The sequence below is a fragment of the Hirundo rustica genome (assembly GCF_015227805.2).
Source record: "Hirundo rustica isolate bHirRus1 chromosome 38 unlocalized genomic scaffold, bHirRus1.pri.v3 SUPER_38_unloc_4, whole genome shotgun sequence".
Classification (NCBI taxonomy): domain Eukaryota; kingdom Metazoa; phylum Chordata; class Aves; order Passeriformes; family Hirundinidae; genus Hirundo; species Hirundo rustica.
This window is the reverse complement of record NW_026690197.1, coordinates 1-12,725: the sequence shown is the minus strand read 5'-3', so window position 1 is coordinate 12,725 and position 12,725 is coordinate 1. Positions and strand designations below refer to the sequence as shown.

The following is a 12,725-nucleotide window of genomic DNA, read 5'->3' as shown; positions in this document are numbered from 1 at the left end:
TCAGAGCAGCAGCAGCAGCGAGTACTCCGCCCGCGGCCAGCGCCGCGCCGCCCGCGCCGTGCGGCCGATCATGGGCAGGCGCTGCGCGTAGCGGGAGCCCAGCGCTGGGGCGCGGGCGGCTGCGGGGAAGCTCGTCTGGAACCTGCGGCCGGGGCAGCGCCGCCCGGTCTGGCGCCCCGCGATCACGAAGCTGAAGCGCGGGGGTCCCCGAGGGGCGAAGCGGCATTTCTGGGAACACGTCCCGAGCCCCGGGCCGGTGTCCGGAGGGGGCGCGGGGGGTCCCGCGGGGCCGGGGCGGGGGGCCCGGGGCTCGGTGCGGGACGGGCCGGGCCGGGGGCGGCTCCTCGTCCCTGGGGCTGACCGTGGCGTTGGTCAGCTGCGGCATTTTGCGGGCGGCTCCCTCGGCCGGGGGCTCTTTGCGGGCGCCCTCGGCGGCGCCCGGGGGGCTCGGGGGCTCGGCGGGGGCGCCGGTGCCGAAGCGAGCGGGCCAGGCTGTCCCCGAAGAAGTCGTAGAGCTCGCGGTACATGTCCCGCAGCGACGGCGGCGACGGGGAGGAGGAAGATGAGGAGGAGGAGGAGGAGGAGGAGGCGGGGGCGGCCCCCGCTAACAACGGGCGGCCCAGGCCCAGCTCGGGGGAGGGGTCCTGGCCGGGGGGGCTGTGCCGGGGGGACCCCTCGGGACCCCCAAAGCCCGGCGCTTGCTGAGCCTTGGCCTTCAGCAGCCGCTCCACGGCGACCTGGGGGAACGCGGGGAGGGGTCAGAGGGACATAGGGGGGGTTAAAGGGTGCGGGACCCCTCCCCAAAATCCCCCCCAGACCCTCACCAGGATGGCGCCGTAGACTTTGTGGCCGTCGGCCTTGACCTGAGCGTTGGACACGGAGTAATCGTCCAGCACGGCCTGGAGGTTGGGCCAGTACGTGGGGAGGTGGGGGTACAGCACCCGCTCCACCGCCTGCAAACGGGGGGACACGGTCCGGACCCCCCCACAGGACCCCCAAACCTGCCCAGGACCGCCCCCTCTCACCCCGAGAGACCACCCAAACCTCCCCCGCCATGGAACCCCCAAACCTTGCCCAGGACCCCCGTCCTCACCCTGAGACCACCCAACCCCTCCCCATGGAACCCCAAAACCTGCCCAGGACCCCCCCCTCTCACCCCGAGACCACCCAAACCCTCCCCATGGAACCCCCAAACCTGCCCAGGACCCCCCCTCTCACCCGAGACCACCCAAACCTCCCCGCCATGGAACCCCCAAACCTGCCCAGGACCCCCCCTCCTCACCCTGAGACCACCCCAACCCCTCCCCATGGAACCCCCAAATCCGTGCTTGGGGAGAGGTCGGGGGTGCAGCAGCTGTGGGATGGAGGAGGGGGAAATGGCCTGGGACCCCAAAATCCCCCCGTGGCCCCCCGCCCTCAGACCCCCCCCAAACCCCCTTGAGACCCCCCCAGCACCCCCTCGGGACCCCCTGGATCCCTCTCAGCCCCCTCAAAACCCCCTGGGGACCCCCAAACCCCCTCCCAATCCCCCCTGGATCCCTCTCAGCCCCCTCGAGACCCCCCGGGACCCCCCCAAGCCCCCCGGAGCCCCCCTGACCTTCCACCCCAGCGCGTGCAGCCCCACCACGGCCCCGTAGTGGGAGCAGAGCGGCCGCACCGGATCCGCCAGAACCTTCTGGAGCGAGAGCAGGATCTGCTGGTAGAGCCCCCGCACCAGCTCCCCGTGGCTCCTGCAGGGGCACAGGTGGGGATGGGGATCAGGAAGGGGAAAAAATGGGAATGGGAATGGGGAAAAGGGAATGGGAATGGGGGGAAATGGGAATGGGGAAAAGGGAATGGGAATGGGCACAGGAACAGGGATGGGAAAAACGGGAATGGAAATGTGGAAACGGGAGTGGGAATGGGAACAGCGGGGACAACGGGAATGTGGAAAAGGGAATGGGGATGGGAATGGGGATGGAAACGGGGCAGGAAGGGGAACAATGGTGGTGTGGAAAGGGAACGCGGAGGGGGAAATGGGAACGGGGAAAAGGGAATGGGAACGGGAAAAGGGAATTGGGGCAAAGGGAATGGGAAAAGGGAATGGGAACGAGGAAAAGGGAAGGGAAAAAAGGGAATGGGAATGGGAACGGGAACAGGGAAAAGGGAATGGGAAAAGGGAATGGAATGGGAAAAAGGGAATGGGAATGGGAAAAGGAATGGGAACGGGGGGAAAAGGGAAGGGGAAGGTGGCGAGGGCCGGGCTGGGGATCCCGTCCCCACCAGAAGATGCGGCCCAGCAGCAGCGCGGCGTAATCGCGCAGCGTCCAGTGGTCGTTGAGGGGGTTGATGGAGGCGGCCAGCGGCTCCAGCACGCAGTACAGCACCGAGCCATCAGGCTGCACACGTAGGAGCCCAGGCACAGGAAGGGGTTCTGCAGCAGGCTCCGCGCCAGGTGCAGCAGCCGGCTCAGCTGCTCCAGGTCGTGGCTCACGGATTTCACCTGCAGGGGATCCCGGGGGGGGTCTTTGGGGAGGGGTCTTGGAGCGTTCGGGGGTTTTTTAGGGGGGGGGTCTGAAAGATCTGAGGGGTTTGGGGGCATCCGGGGGGGTCTCCTGGGAGGGGTTTGGGGGATTCCAGGGGTTCTTGGGGGGTGTCTGGGGGTACAGGATACCCCAGGACCCCCTCAGGAACCCTCCAAGCTCACCCCAGACCCTTCCAGGACTCCCTAAAACAACTCCCAAACCCTCCTGGACCCCCCAAACTCACCCCAGACCCTTCCAGAACCCCCCTAAACTCGCCCCAGCCCCCCTCAGGCCCCCCCCAAACTCACCCCACTGACCACGTAGACGAAGTAGGGGCAGCAGCGCCGCGATCTTGGGGTTGCTCTGGAGGTCCTGCAGAGCCACCTGGGGGGGGAACGGGGGGCTCAGCGGGGCTGGGGCAGGGGGAGCAGCCCCCCCCCGGGGGGTCCCCAGCCCACCCACCTTCATCAGCTGGGGGTCGTCGCCCAGCACGGCGCGGGTGACGTGCTGGTAGTACTTGAGGAGGTCATCGGTGAGCGAGGACACGGCGCTGGGCACTGCGGGGGGACCCCGAAACAAACCCCTCTGGGGGGGCTGGAGAGCTTGGGGGTCTTGGGGAACCCCCCAAAAAACCCCTCTGAGGGGGGGCTGGAGGTCTGGGGGGAGTCTTGGGGTGAGGGCGGGGAGGGTCCTGAGGGTGTCTGGGGAGGGGTCCCAGGGGATTTCTGAGGGTCTCAGGGGCCTTTGGGGTTCCCAGGGGGTCTCTGGGGGGATTTTTGGGGGGTTGTAGGGGGGTTTTGGGGGTCATTCCTGACCTGCTCCCTGCGGCTCCAGGTTCCCTTTGCCATCCAGGTAGGACACGTGAACTGCGGGACAGCGGGGCTGAGACCCCCGCCCCACCTGGGGGCTCCCGGGGGGGATTGGGGGGTCCCAGGGGTGATTTTGGGGTCCCACCTCTGACGGCGGTCTCGGCGCAGCCCTTGGGGATGTTGGTGGCCAGCGCCAGCTCCACCAGGTTCACCTCACGATCCTCGGGGAAGAACAAATCCCCCTCCCGGAGCGGCCGGAACGGCAGCGAGTCCTGGGAGCCGCAGCCGCAGACGGCCTGGGGACGTGGGGACAGCAGGGACATCGGGACATGGGGACATCAGGGCACGGGGACATCAGGGACACCTAAGGGACAGCCTGGGGGACACTGAGGCACTGCCCAGCCCCTGCAGCCCCTCGGTGTCCCCAGATCCCCGGGGGGCCCTGCAGGAGGTGCCAGTCCGGGGGTGTCCCCGCTGTCCCCCCAGTGTCCCCCCACGTCCCCACCTCGACGTTGCTCCAGCGCAGGGCTCGGTTGAAATCCTCCACGGTGAGGCGGCGCCGCCGGGTGTGCTTGAGGAACTGGGAGCTGTTCTGGGAACGGGGAAAACGGGAAAGATGGGGAAATGGGAATGATGGGGGAATGGAAGAGGGATCTGAGACCGGGATCGCCTCTGGATCAGCACCACGGAACCGATCCCGGGATTGGCACCGGGAGCGGGAGCATCACCGGGAGCGGAGCCGGGACCGTCCCCAAGCCTCCCCCGGTGCCCGCGGTACCTGCGTGGCCTCCCGCAGCCGGTAGCACACGTCCCTCGGCCAGCAGCGCGGCCACCTCGTCGCTGAGCTCGACGCCGGCGCTCTCGGCCATGAGCCGCACCGAGTCCCGCGGCAGCTCCACGAAGCGCCGCTCCTCCCGCTCCGCCATGGCGGGGCCGGACGCGCCCGCGAGGGGCGGGGCCATGCAAATGAGAGCCGCGCGGGGAATGCCGGGAAGCGCCCGGAACCTTTCTGCCCGGAACTGTTCCGCCGCCCTCGCGGTTCCCGGCCCGGAACGCTCGGGAGGGACGGAGCGGTGCGGGCCAAGATGGCGGCGCCCACGCGGTTGTATCATGTGTGGGTGGGGGCCGAGACCGGAGCCCTCAAAGGTTCGGGGGGGGCCCTGAGGGGCTTGGGGGGCTCCGGGAGGGTCCGGGAGAGCCCTCAAGGGGGATCCGGGGGGGGTCCGAGGGAGTTCCGGGGCACCGGGAGAGGCCTTTGGGGGTCCTGGGGGTGTCTTGGGGGTCCCTTGGGGGGTTTGGGGGGGCTCACGGAGGGTTTGGGGGTGTCTGGGGGGGCTTTGAGGGTCGCGGGAGGGGTTCCAGGGAGATCTTGGCATTCTCGGGGTGCTCCTGGAGGTTTTGGGGGGGGGGTCCCGGCGGGGCTCTGAGGTTCCTGATGGGCCCTTTGTTTGGGTTGGGGGGGTTTTGGGGGGGGGGGTCCTGAGGTTCCCAGACCCCCCCCAAACTCCCCCCGTGCCCCCCCCAGGGGTGAACCTGCAGCGCAAAGAGGCCACGAACCACCTGGGGGGGTCGGGGCTGAGCCGGGCCCGGGGGGTCTCGGCCCTGGCCTGGGGGGACCCCGCGCAGACCGAGGTGAGTCGGGGGTCCGGGAGGGTCCGGGAGGGGTCCGGGAGGGGTCTGGGGGGGGTCTGGGGGGGTCCGGAGCCCCCCCTGAACCCCCCCCGTGCCCCCCTCCAGGTGCTCGTGGCGTCTCTGGATCGCTCCGTGAGCGTTTTCAGCACCGAGAAGGGAAAATTCACCGGGGGTCGGCTCTGCCCGGGGGGGGACGGCGCCTTCTGCGGGCTGGGGGTGCTCGGCAGGTACCGGGGGGCCCGGGGGGGCCCCGGGGGGGGGTCGCGGGCTCCCGGAGGGGTTTTTGGGAGGAATTCCGGGGGTCGCAGGGGGGGTCCTGAGGGTCTGGAGGGTCTGGAAGGTTCCGGGGGTCCCTGAGGGGGTTTTTTTGGGGGGGTTCTGGGGGGTCCGAGGGGTCTGGGGCATCCAGGGGTCCTGGGGGGGGTCTCTGAGCATTTTTTGGGGTCCAAAGGGGTCTGGGGGTGTCCTGGGGGTCTCGGGTGGCTCCTGGGAGGTTCTGGATGATTCTGGGGGGGCTCCTGAGGGGATTGGGGGTCCCCAAATCCCCCCTGAGCCCCCCCAAAATCCCCTCAGCTCCGTGGTGACCGCGGTGGAGTCGGGGCTGGTTCAGGTCTGGGGGGAGGAAGAGGCCGAGGAGGTGAGCGGGGTCTGGGGGGGGTCTGGGGGGGTCTGGGGGGGTTTTGGGGTCACCCCAAGACCCCTCCCCAATTCCAGCTCTGTCTGGGGCCTGTGGGTGGGGCTGGCTGGGTCAGAACGGGGGTTTGGGGGAGAATTTGGGGGGATTGGGTTTCTTTTAGGGCGGTTTTGAACGGGTGTTTGGGTGTTTTGGGGTCTCTGGGGTGGTTTTGGGGTCTCCGGGGGTTTTGGGGTCTCCGGGGGTTTTGGGGTGACCCCTGCCCTCTCCAGCCCCTCCAGGAGCTGCAGGTGAGGCTGGATGGGTCAGAATGGGGGAGTCTGGGAGGATTTTTGTGCAACTTGGGGCAATTTGGGGTTTTTTTTTTAGGGCGGATTTGAACAGGTGTTGGGGGTGTTTTGGGGTCTCCGGGGGTTTTGGGGTCTCTGAGGGTTTTTGGGGTGACCCCTGCCCTCTCCAGCCCCTGCAGGAGCTGCAGGCAGGGCCGGGGCTGTGCCGGATGCGCCAGGACCCGACGCGGCCTCACGTGGTGGGGACGGGGGGGAAGGAGAACGGGCTCAAGGTGTGGGACCTGCAGCGGCCCGGGGAGCCCCTGTTCCGGGCCAAAAACGTGAGTGGGACCCCAAAAAAAAGCCCCAGAGTTATCATAAACCCCGTGTTCCGTGCCAAAAACGTGAGTGGGACCCCAAAAAAAACCCCCACAAACCTGAAATCCCATTTTCTGTGCCGAGAATGTGACACAACTGAGCGCTCCCAAATGTCCCCAAAACATCTCAAAATGGCCCCAAATGTCCCCAAATCATCCCAGAGCGGCCCCAAGTGTTCCCAAATGTTCCCAAAACACCTCAAAATGGCCCCAAACGTCTGCAGTGTCCCAAAAAGTGTCCCCAAACTGCCTCGAGCGTCCCCAGAATGTCCCCAAACGCTCCCAAAATGTTCCTGAATGTCCCCAAACGCCCCTGAATTGTTCCCGAATTGTTCCCGAATTGTTCCTGAATTGTTCCCGAATTGTTCCCGAATTGTCCCCGAAATGTTCCCGAATTGTTCCCGAATTGTCCCCGGATTGTTCCCGGATTGTTCCCGAATTGTCCCCGGATTGTTCCCGAATTGTTCCCGGATTGTCCCCGACGGCCCGCGGCCTTGCGCAGGTGAGGAACGATTGGCTGGATCTGCGCGTCCCCGTCTGGGAGCGGGACCTGCGCTTCCTGCCGGGGTCCCAGCGGATCGTCACCTGCACGGGGCACGGCCAGGTGGGGTCACGGGGGTCACGGGGGGTCACGGGGGGTCACGGGGGGTCACCTGTCCCCTCACTGTCCCCGCCCCTCGCCCCTCCCCAGGTGCGTCTCTACGACCCCTCCACGCCCCGGCGCCGCCCGGTGCTGGACGCCGCCGTCGGGGAGGCGCCGCTGACGGCGCTGGCGCTGCCGGCCGGGGACACGTCAGTGCCGGGGGGTCTGGGGGGGATTGGAGAGGATTTGGGGGGTCCTGGGGGGTCCTGGGGGGGATTGGAGAGGATTTGGGGGGTCCTTGGGGGAATTTGAGAGGATTTGGGGGGGTCCTGGGGGGTCCTGGGGGGGATTGGAGAGGATTTGGGGGGGTCCTGGGAGGCTTCTGGGGGGGATTGGAGAGGATTTTGGGGTGTCCCAGGGGGGATTTGGGGGGCCTTGGGGGAATTTGAGAGGATTTAGGGGGGTCCTAGGAGATTCTGGGGTGGATTTGAGAGGATTTTGGGGGTCTGGGGGGGGGATTTTGTGAGAATTTTTGGGTTCTGGGGGAGGGTTTTGGGGGGGCCCTTGGGGTTTTTTTAGAGTTTCCGGGAGAGGTTTGGGGGGGGTTTTTGGGATTCCTGGGAGGCTTTGGGGTGGTCCTGGAGGGCTCTGAAAAGCTCGGGGGGGGATTTTGGGGTGCCCAGGGTGAATTTGGGGTGCACTGGTGGGGGGGGGGTCTCGCTGCGCCCCCCCCCAGCCCCATTTCCCTCCTCCCCAGCTCGGTGGTCGTGGGCAGCGCCCGGGGGGACGTGGCCGTCATCGACCTGCGCAAAGGTGCAGGGGGGTCTGGGGGGGGTCCTGAGGGGTCTGGGGGGGATTTTGGGGAGTCCCAGGGGTCTGGGGTGTTCTTGGGGGGGAGATTAGGGAGTTCTGGGGGGGTCCTGGGGGATTCTGGGGAGTTCTGGGGGGGTCCCGGGGGTTCTGAGGGGGGGGTTGTGAGCGTCTTGGGGGTGCTGGGAGGGTTCCGGGTGGGTCCCAGGGGTTTCTTGGGGGGTTCTGGGGGGGTCCCGGGGGTCTCTCTGCCCCCCCTGACCCCCCCCCGTGCCCCCAGGGCGGGTGCTGCGGGCCCTGAAGGGTTTTGCGGGGGGGGTCCGGGGGCTGCAGTGCCACCCCCGCCTGCCCCTCGTCGCCTCCGTCGGCCTCGACCGATTCCTGCGGCTGCACGAGCTGCGGGACGGGCGGCTCCGGAGCAAGGTGGGGCACCCCGAAACGCTGGGAACCCCTGAGCCCCCAAAAACCACCCCCCAAATCACCTCAAAAATCACCCTCAGCCCCCAAAACCACCCCCAAATCACCCCCAAAGCCCCCTGGGACCCCAAAACAGCCCCCAAACCAACCCCGAACCACCCCAGAACCTCAGAAAATCCCACAGGAACAACCTGAACCCCCTCCAAGAACCCCCGGGACCCCCAAATGTGACCCCAAACACCCCTGGGGACACCCTGACACCCCTTGGGACACCCCCAAACCCCTGAGACCCCCCCCCCAAACCCCCTGGATCTCCCCAGACTCCCGAGTTTGATCCCAAAAAACCCAAAAGGGTCAATAAAAGCCCCTTTGGGCCCCCCCAAATCCCCCCCAGGTGTACCTGAAGTCGCGCCTCACCTGCCTCCTGCTGAACACTCACCTGGACTGGGAGGTGAGACCCCCACCCACCCTGGGGGGGCTTTGGGGGGGGGCTGCGGGTGCCCCCCACCCTTTTAACCCCCCCTTTTCCCACCCCCCAGGCCCAGGAGGAGCCCCCTCCCCAAAAGGAGGCGAAGGAGCAGGAGGAGGATGAGCTGTGGGATGCTCTGGAGTCGGTGCCCACCCCCAGGAAGGGCAAGAAAAGGAAAAATCCGGGGCTCTGAGGGGTCCCGGGACCCCCCAAAACCTCCCCCACCGCGTCCCCTCCCTTGCTGTAAATAACGTCCCAAACAGCCAAAATACGAGAAATAAATGTGATTTTTTGGGGTTTTTGAAGATAAATGGGAAATTCACGGGAATTTTATGGGAATTTGGGTCTGGGGGGTGCTGGGGTGAGTTGGCAGAGAGCACAAAGGAATTTTGGGGGGGGGTCCAACGCCCCCAAACCCCTTTAAATCTTTAACTCCGCCCCCTCGAGGGGTTTAGCCCCGCCCCTCAGGGCAAATTAATTTTGCTAATTAGCACCCCAATAATTAACGGAAGTACCCCGGCACGTGGAGAGGAGGGAGGGGGCTCTGCCCCAGCACCCGGGGGCGGTTTGAGAGGATTTTGGGAGTTTTTGGGCTGGGTTTGGAGGAGCTTTTGTCACGATAGAAAGGCGATATTCATTAATTAGTGATTAATTCAATCTGGCTGTGGTTAATTAATTATCCCCGATGGGGCTGTGCCGTTGGGGCGATGCCCGGGGCGGGAGGAGGGGGCTGCAGGAGCGACAGAGGCGCTGCTGATGTCGCGATATGAACGCGACAATCGCCGTTATTTCGCGTTTCCCATCCATTTATTGAGGTCCCTCATCGGGGTCAATTCCAGATGAATTGGGAGCGGCCCCAGCTCATAAAATCGCGATAGAGAAGGGGAATTTGGTGATTTTTTAAAATCGATTTAAGCCGGTTTTGGCCGCTCTTGGGGCTGCATCGTTCTCGCTCACGCCGTGACACCGGGACGATGCTCGAAGCGGGTAGAAGAGGCTCCGAGTCACAACAAATCGTGATAAAAATCACGATCTGCCGCCTTTTTTTGGAAGTTTCGCTTCTATTTTTCACCAATTTCACTCCTCCGGCACCGCTCCCGGAGGCGCCGCAATACCGGGAACAGTGAGCACAGCACAGAGCGTCAGAGCGAGTGTCGGAAACGTGGCTGATATCGCGATAGAATCACGATTTTTGGAGCTATTAAGACTTTTTAGATCTATTTTTTACCATTTGAGGTCCCCGAGGGGGGTGCACCGTTCCCGGAGGCACTGCAATACCGGGACGATGCGCGGAGCGGAGGGAGCAAGCTCCGGGTCCAACTCCCGAGCCCAAAAATCCGTTTAATATGAAGTCCTCTCATCGAGGACGTATCAGATATTAAACTGATAAGAACAGATACTACACTTGATCTTAGCCAAAAGGCCGAGAAGCGATACCCGACCGCCGCCGCGCTCCGAGCCCGGCCCCACCCGCCCCGCTCGCACCTCACGGGCACCCCCGCGCCGCAGCCCCGACATTCCCGACCGCATTTCGAGAATTTTCCCCATTTTTTCCTGTACCTTTTATCCGCCTGCCTCACGATTCGACCCCTCCGAACCCCGAAATATTCGTGAGTGGAGCTCCCATGATGCCCTTCTCACGGTTAATTTGCATAACCCGGCCCCTCTCCCGTGCAGCGCGGTGGGGTTTGCGTCACTCGTTCATTAGCATAACCCCCCCTCCTGATTTGCATATTCATATCTCTGCCGGGGTTGCCCCGCCCCTTTTCCCTGCACAGCGGCTCTTGGCCTAGGGGGAAGAATTGGGGGTCCCTCCTTTTCCCCAGGGAGGTTTTTGGGGGTCCCTCCTTTTCCCCAGGGAGGTTTTGGGGGTCCCTCCGTTTCCCACGGGAGGTTTTGGGGGTCCCTCCTTTTCCCCAGGGAGGTTTTTGGGGGTCCCTCCTTTTCCCCAGGGAGGTTTTGGGGGTCCCTCCGTCCCTTTGGAGTTTTTGGGGGTCCCTCCTTTTCCCCAGGGAGGTTTTGGGGGTCCCTCCGTCCCTCCCAGGGGGATTTTGGGGGGCAGAGGGCACCGCCGGGGTATTTCCGGCATCGCTCGGGTGTTTCCGGCATCTCTCGGCTCTCTCCGCCTCTCCCCTGAGCTCGGGTATTTCCGGCATCTCTCGGCTCTCCCCGCCTCCCCCTGAGCTCGGGTGCTTCCGGCATCTCTCGGCCCTCTCCGCCTCTCCCCGGCTCTCGGGTGTTTCCGGCATCTCTCGGCCCTCTCCGCCTCTCCCCTGAGCTCGGGTGTTTCCGGCACCTCTCGGCTCTCTCCGCCTCTCCCCTGAGCTCGGGTGTTTCCGGCAGCGCTCGGCTCTTTCCGCCAGGCCCACAGAAACCTCCACAGAGCGCCTCCTCATCAGCAGGCTCCAAATTAACGCTCATTAAGCTCCTCCGCCTAATCACCGCCCATTAACAGCCCCGCCAGCCGCTCAGCGACCCGCGCTAACCCCCTAGAGGCCACCTGCACCCCTTCAGAGTGACAAAACAACCCCAGGAAAGCCACGAGAAAAGCTGAGAAAGCCCCAAAATTGCAGGAACTGAGCCCAAATTCCTTTATTGGGGTTTAGGAGTTGGCGTTGGGACCCTTCTTCTTGCCGAAGGTGGGCACGACGTTGACGAAGCGCCGGTTGTACTGCATGCGCCGCTTGGCACGCCCCGTCTTCTTCTTCTTCTTCTCCTGCTTGGCCACCTGATCAAAAAATGGGGGGTCGGGGGGGGTCCCTAAAATCCTGGGAGGGTCCCTGAGCCCCATGGGGGTTCCCTCGACCCGTGGGGAGTCCCCTCAGCGCTCACCTTGGGGGTCTGGCCCCTCACTTTGCCGGCACGGGCGAGGGAGCCGTGGACTTTCCCTGGGTGGGGGGAAGGAGATCGAGGCGTTAGGGGGGTTGTTTTGCTAATTAACACCCCCCTAATTAGCGTCCCCCCCCCGGAATTACCGCCCAGCAGGCGCGTGGAGAGGTCCAGGGTGGCGAATTCGGGGAGGGGGCTCTGCCCCAGCACGGCCTCATCGTCCAGGGGGGTCCCGGCGTGGAGCAGCACTTGGTCCTCGGGGGGGACCCCCGAAAGCTCGGCCACCCTCTCCTGAGGGGTGGGAAAAGAGGGGGGGTCAGCACCCCAAAATCGGGGGGGGATTGGGGCAGGGGACGCCCCGAATTTGGGGGCTCACCTTGATCTGGGCGAGGGTCTCGGAGCCGGAGACCTCGAGGGTCAGGAGGGTCTGGCCGCGGATGAAGAGCTGCATGGTGAGGGCTGGAGGGGGATTTGGGGGGGTTAAAGGGGGTCCCCACATCCCCAAAATGGGGGGGAAACCCCTGGAAAGGGGAGGGGGATGTCCAGGAAAGGAGGGGTGGTTTGAGGGTTATTTTGGGGGGGTGAGTGGTGTTTTGGGGGGACCAGGGGTGTCACTGGGGGGGTTGTGGCTGTTTTGGGTGTGATTCCGGCTGTTTTGGGTGTTTTCGGGAGGTTTTCTGGATGTTTTGGGGGCGTTTTTCGCCGCCTCTCCCGCCCACAGGGACTTTGTCACCTGGCTTGTGGCCCTGGGGACAAAGGGCTGTGACCGGGGGGGACACTGGGGATCCACTGGCAGCACCCTTGGGTGCCCCCCACCCTCAGAGCCGCCCCCCAATGACCCCCTCAAAACCTCAAAGGGCCCCCCCATACCTTCACAGCCCCCCCAAATCCCCCAAATCCCTCCAGAGCCTCCCCAGCTGCTCCTGCAGCCCCTCCAAGCCCCATAAACATCCTCCAGACCCCTCCCTCACCTGAACCCCCTCAGAGCCCCCCAAATACCTCCCCAGCCCCCCCAATAGACCCCAATCCCATCAAAAGACCCCCCCTAACCCCCTCCAGAGCGCTCCCCCATCTCAAACCCCCTCAGGATCCCCCCCTCTAAACCTTCCCTGAACCCCTCCCGGCCCCCAGTACCCCCCATATTCCCTCCAAAGCCTACAGAACGCTGCCCTCACCTCAAACCCCCTCAGAGCCGCCCCAAACCCTCCCCAGCGCCTCCTTCGCCCTTTCCCCGACCCTCCTGTAGCCCCCAGACCCCTCAAATCCCCCCCAAATTCCCGTCCCGAGCCCCCGGGCCCGGCCCCACCTCAGCGGCTCCCTCAGGGCTCGGAGCGCGGCGCGGAGAGAGCGCGCTGACGTCACGCGTACGCACGTGCGCGCAGCGTGATGACG

General features: G+C 65.2%; 3 protein-coding genes and 1 non-coding gene across 4 annotated transcripts; 1 reads left to right on the top strand and 3 right to left on the bottom strand.

Moving 5' to 3' along the window:
* Nucleotides 1–4,239, bottom strand: TAF6L (TATA-box binding protein associated factor 6 like). The gene is given in 15 exon segments (XM_058424302.1): nt 1–228; nt 362–484; nt 486–737; nt 825–953; nt 1,598–1,730; nt 2,263–2,374; nt 2,377–2,482; nt 2,813–2,839; nt 2,841–2,888; nt 2,967–3,061; nt 3,320–3,370; nt 3,459–3,609; nt 3,819–3,905; nt 4,092–4,124; nt 4,126–4,239. Coding segments are annotated over 15 exon segments (1,689 nt in total).
* A 94-nt stretch (nt 4,240–4,333) lies between these two features.
* Nucleotides 4,334–8,815, top strand: WDR74 (WD repeat domain 74). Its single transcript, XM_040054361.1, has 11 exons — nt 4,334–4,459; nt 4,839–4,945; nt 5,051–5,172; nt 5,519–5,582; nt 6,040–6,189; nt 6,728–6,829; nt 6,917–7,017; nt 7,566–7,621; nt 7,899–8,041; nt 8,430–8,486; nt 8,575–8,815. The coding sequence occupies exons 1-11, from the start codon at nt 4,399–4,401 to the stop codon at nt 8,695–8,697; spliced, it is 1,086 nt and encodes a 361-aa protein (XP_039910295.1). The 5' UTR covers nt 4,334–4,398; the 3' UTR covers nt 8,698–8,815.
* A 933-nt stretch (nt 8,816–9,748) lies between these two features.
* LOC120748249 (U2 spliceosomal RNA) lies at nt 9,749–9,939 on the bottom strand. The gene has a single exon (XR_005699334.1). It is a non-coding gene; the product is annotated as a U2 spliceosomal RNA (small nuclear RNA).
* Nucleotides 9,940–11,071: 1,132 nt separating this feature from the next.
* FAU (FAU ubiquitin like and ribosomal protein S30 fusion) lies at nt 11,072–12,711 on the bottom strand. Its single transcript, XM_040054362.1, has 5 exons — nt 12,640–12,711; nt 11,710–11,792; nt 11,480–11,624; nt 11,337–11,392; nt 11,072–11,232 (listed from the first exon to the last, which is right to left on the bottom strand). Exons 2-5 carry the CDS (start codon nt 11,782–11,784, stop codon nt 11,107–11,109), a joined length of 402 nt encoding a protein of 133 aa, XP_039910296.1. The 5' UTR covers nt 11,785–11,792; nt 12,640–12,711; the 3' UTR covers nt 11,072–11,106.
* Between the last annotated feature and the right edge of the window lie 14 nt (nt 12,712–12,725).

Coding starts and splice junctions, on each gene's coding strand:
- WDR74 (XM_040054361.1), top strand. CDS start 4,399: ATGGCGGCGCCCACGCGGTTGTATCATGTGTGGGTGGGGGCCGAGACC. Junction 6,190..6,727: donor CCCTGTTCCGGGCCAAAAAC/GTGAGTGGGACC, acceptor GGCCTTGCGCAG/GTGAGGAACGATTGGCTGGA. Junction 6,830..6,916: donor CCTGCACGGGGCACGGCCAG/GTGGGGTCACGG, acceptor GCCCCTCCCCAG/GTGCGTCTCTACGACCCCTC.
- FAU (XM_040054362.1), bottom strand. CDS start 11,784: ATGCAGCTCTTCATCCGCGGCCAGACCCTCCTGACCCTCGAGGTCTCC. Junction 11,393..11,479: donor CTCCACGCGCCTGCTGGGCG/GTAATTCCGGGG, acceptor CCCCCCACCCAG/GGAAAGTCCACGGCTCCCTC. Junction 11,233..11,336: donor TGAGGGGCCAGACCCCCAAG/GTGAGCGCTGAG, acceptor TTTTTTGATCAG/GTGGCCAAGCAGGAGAAGAA.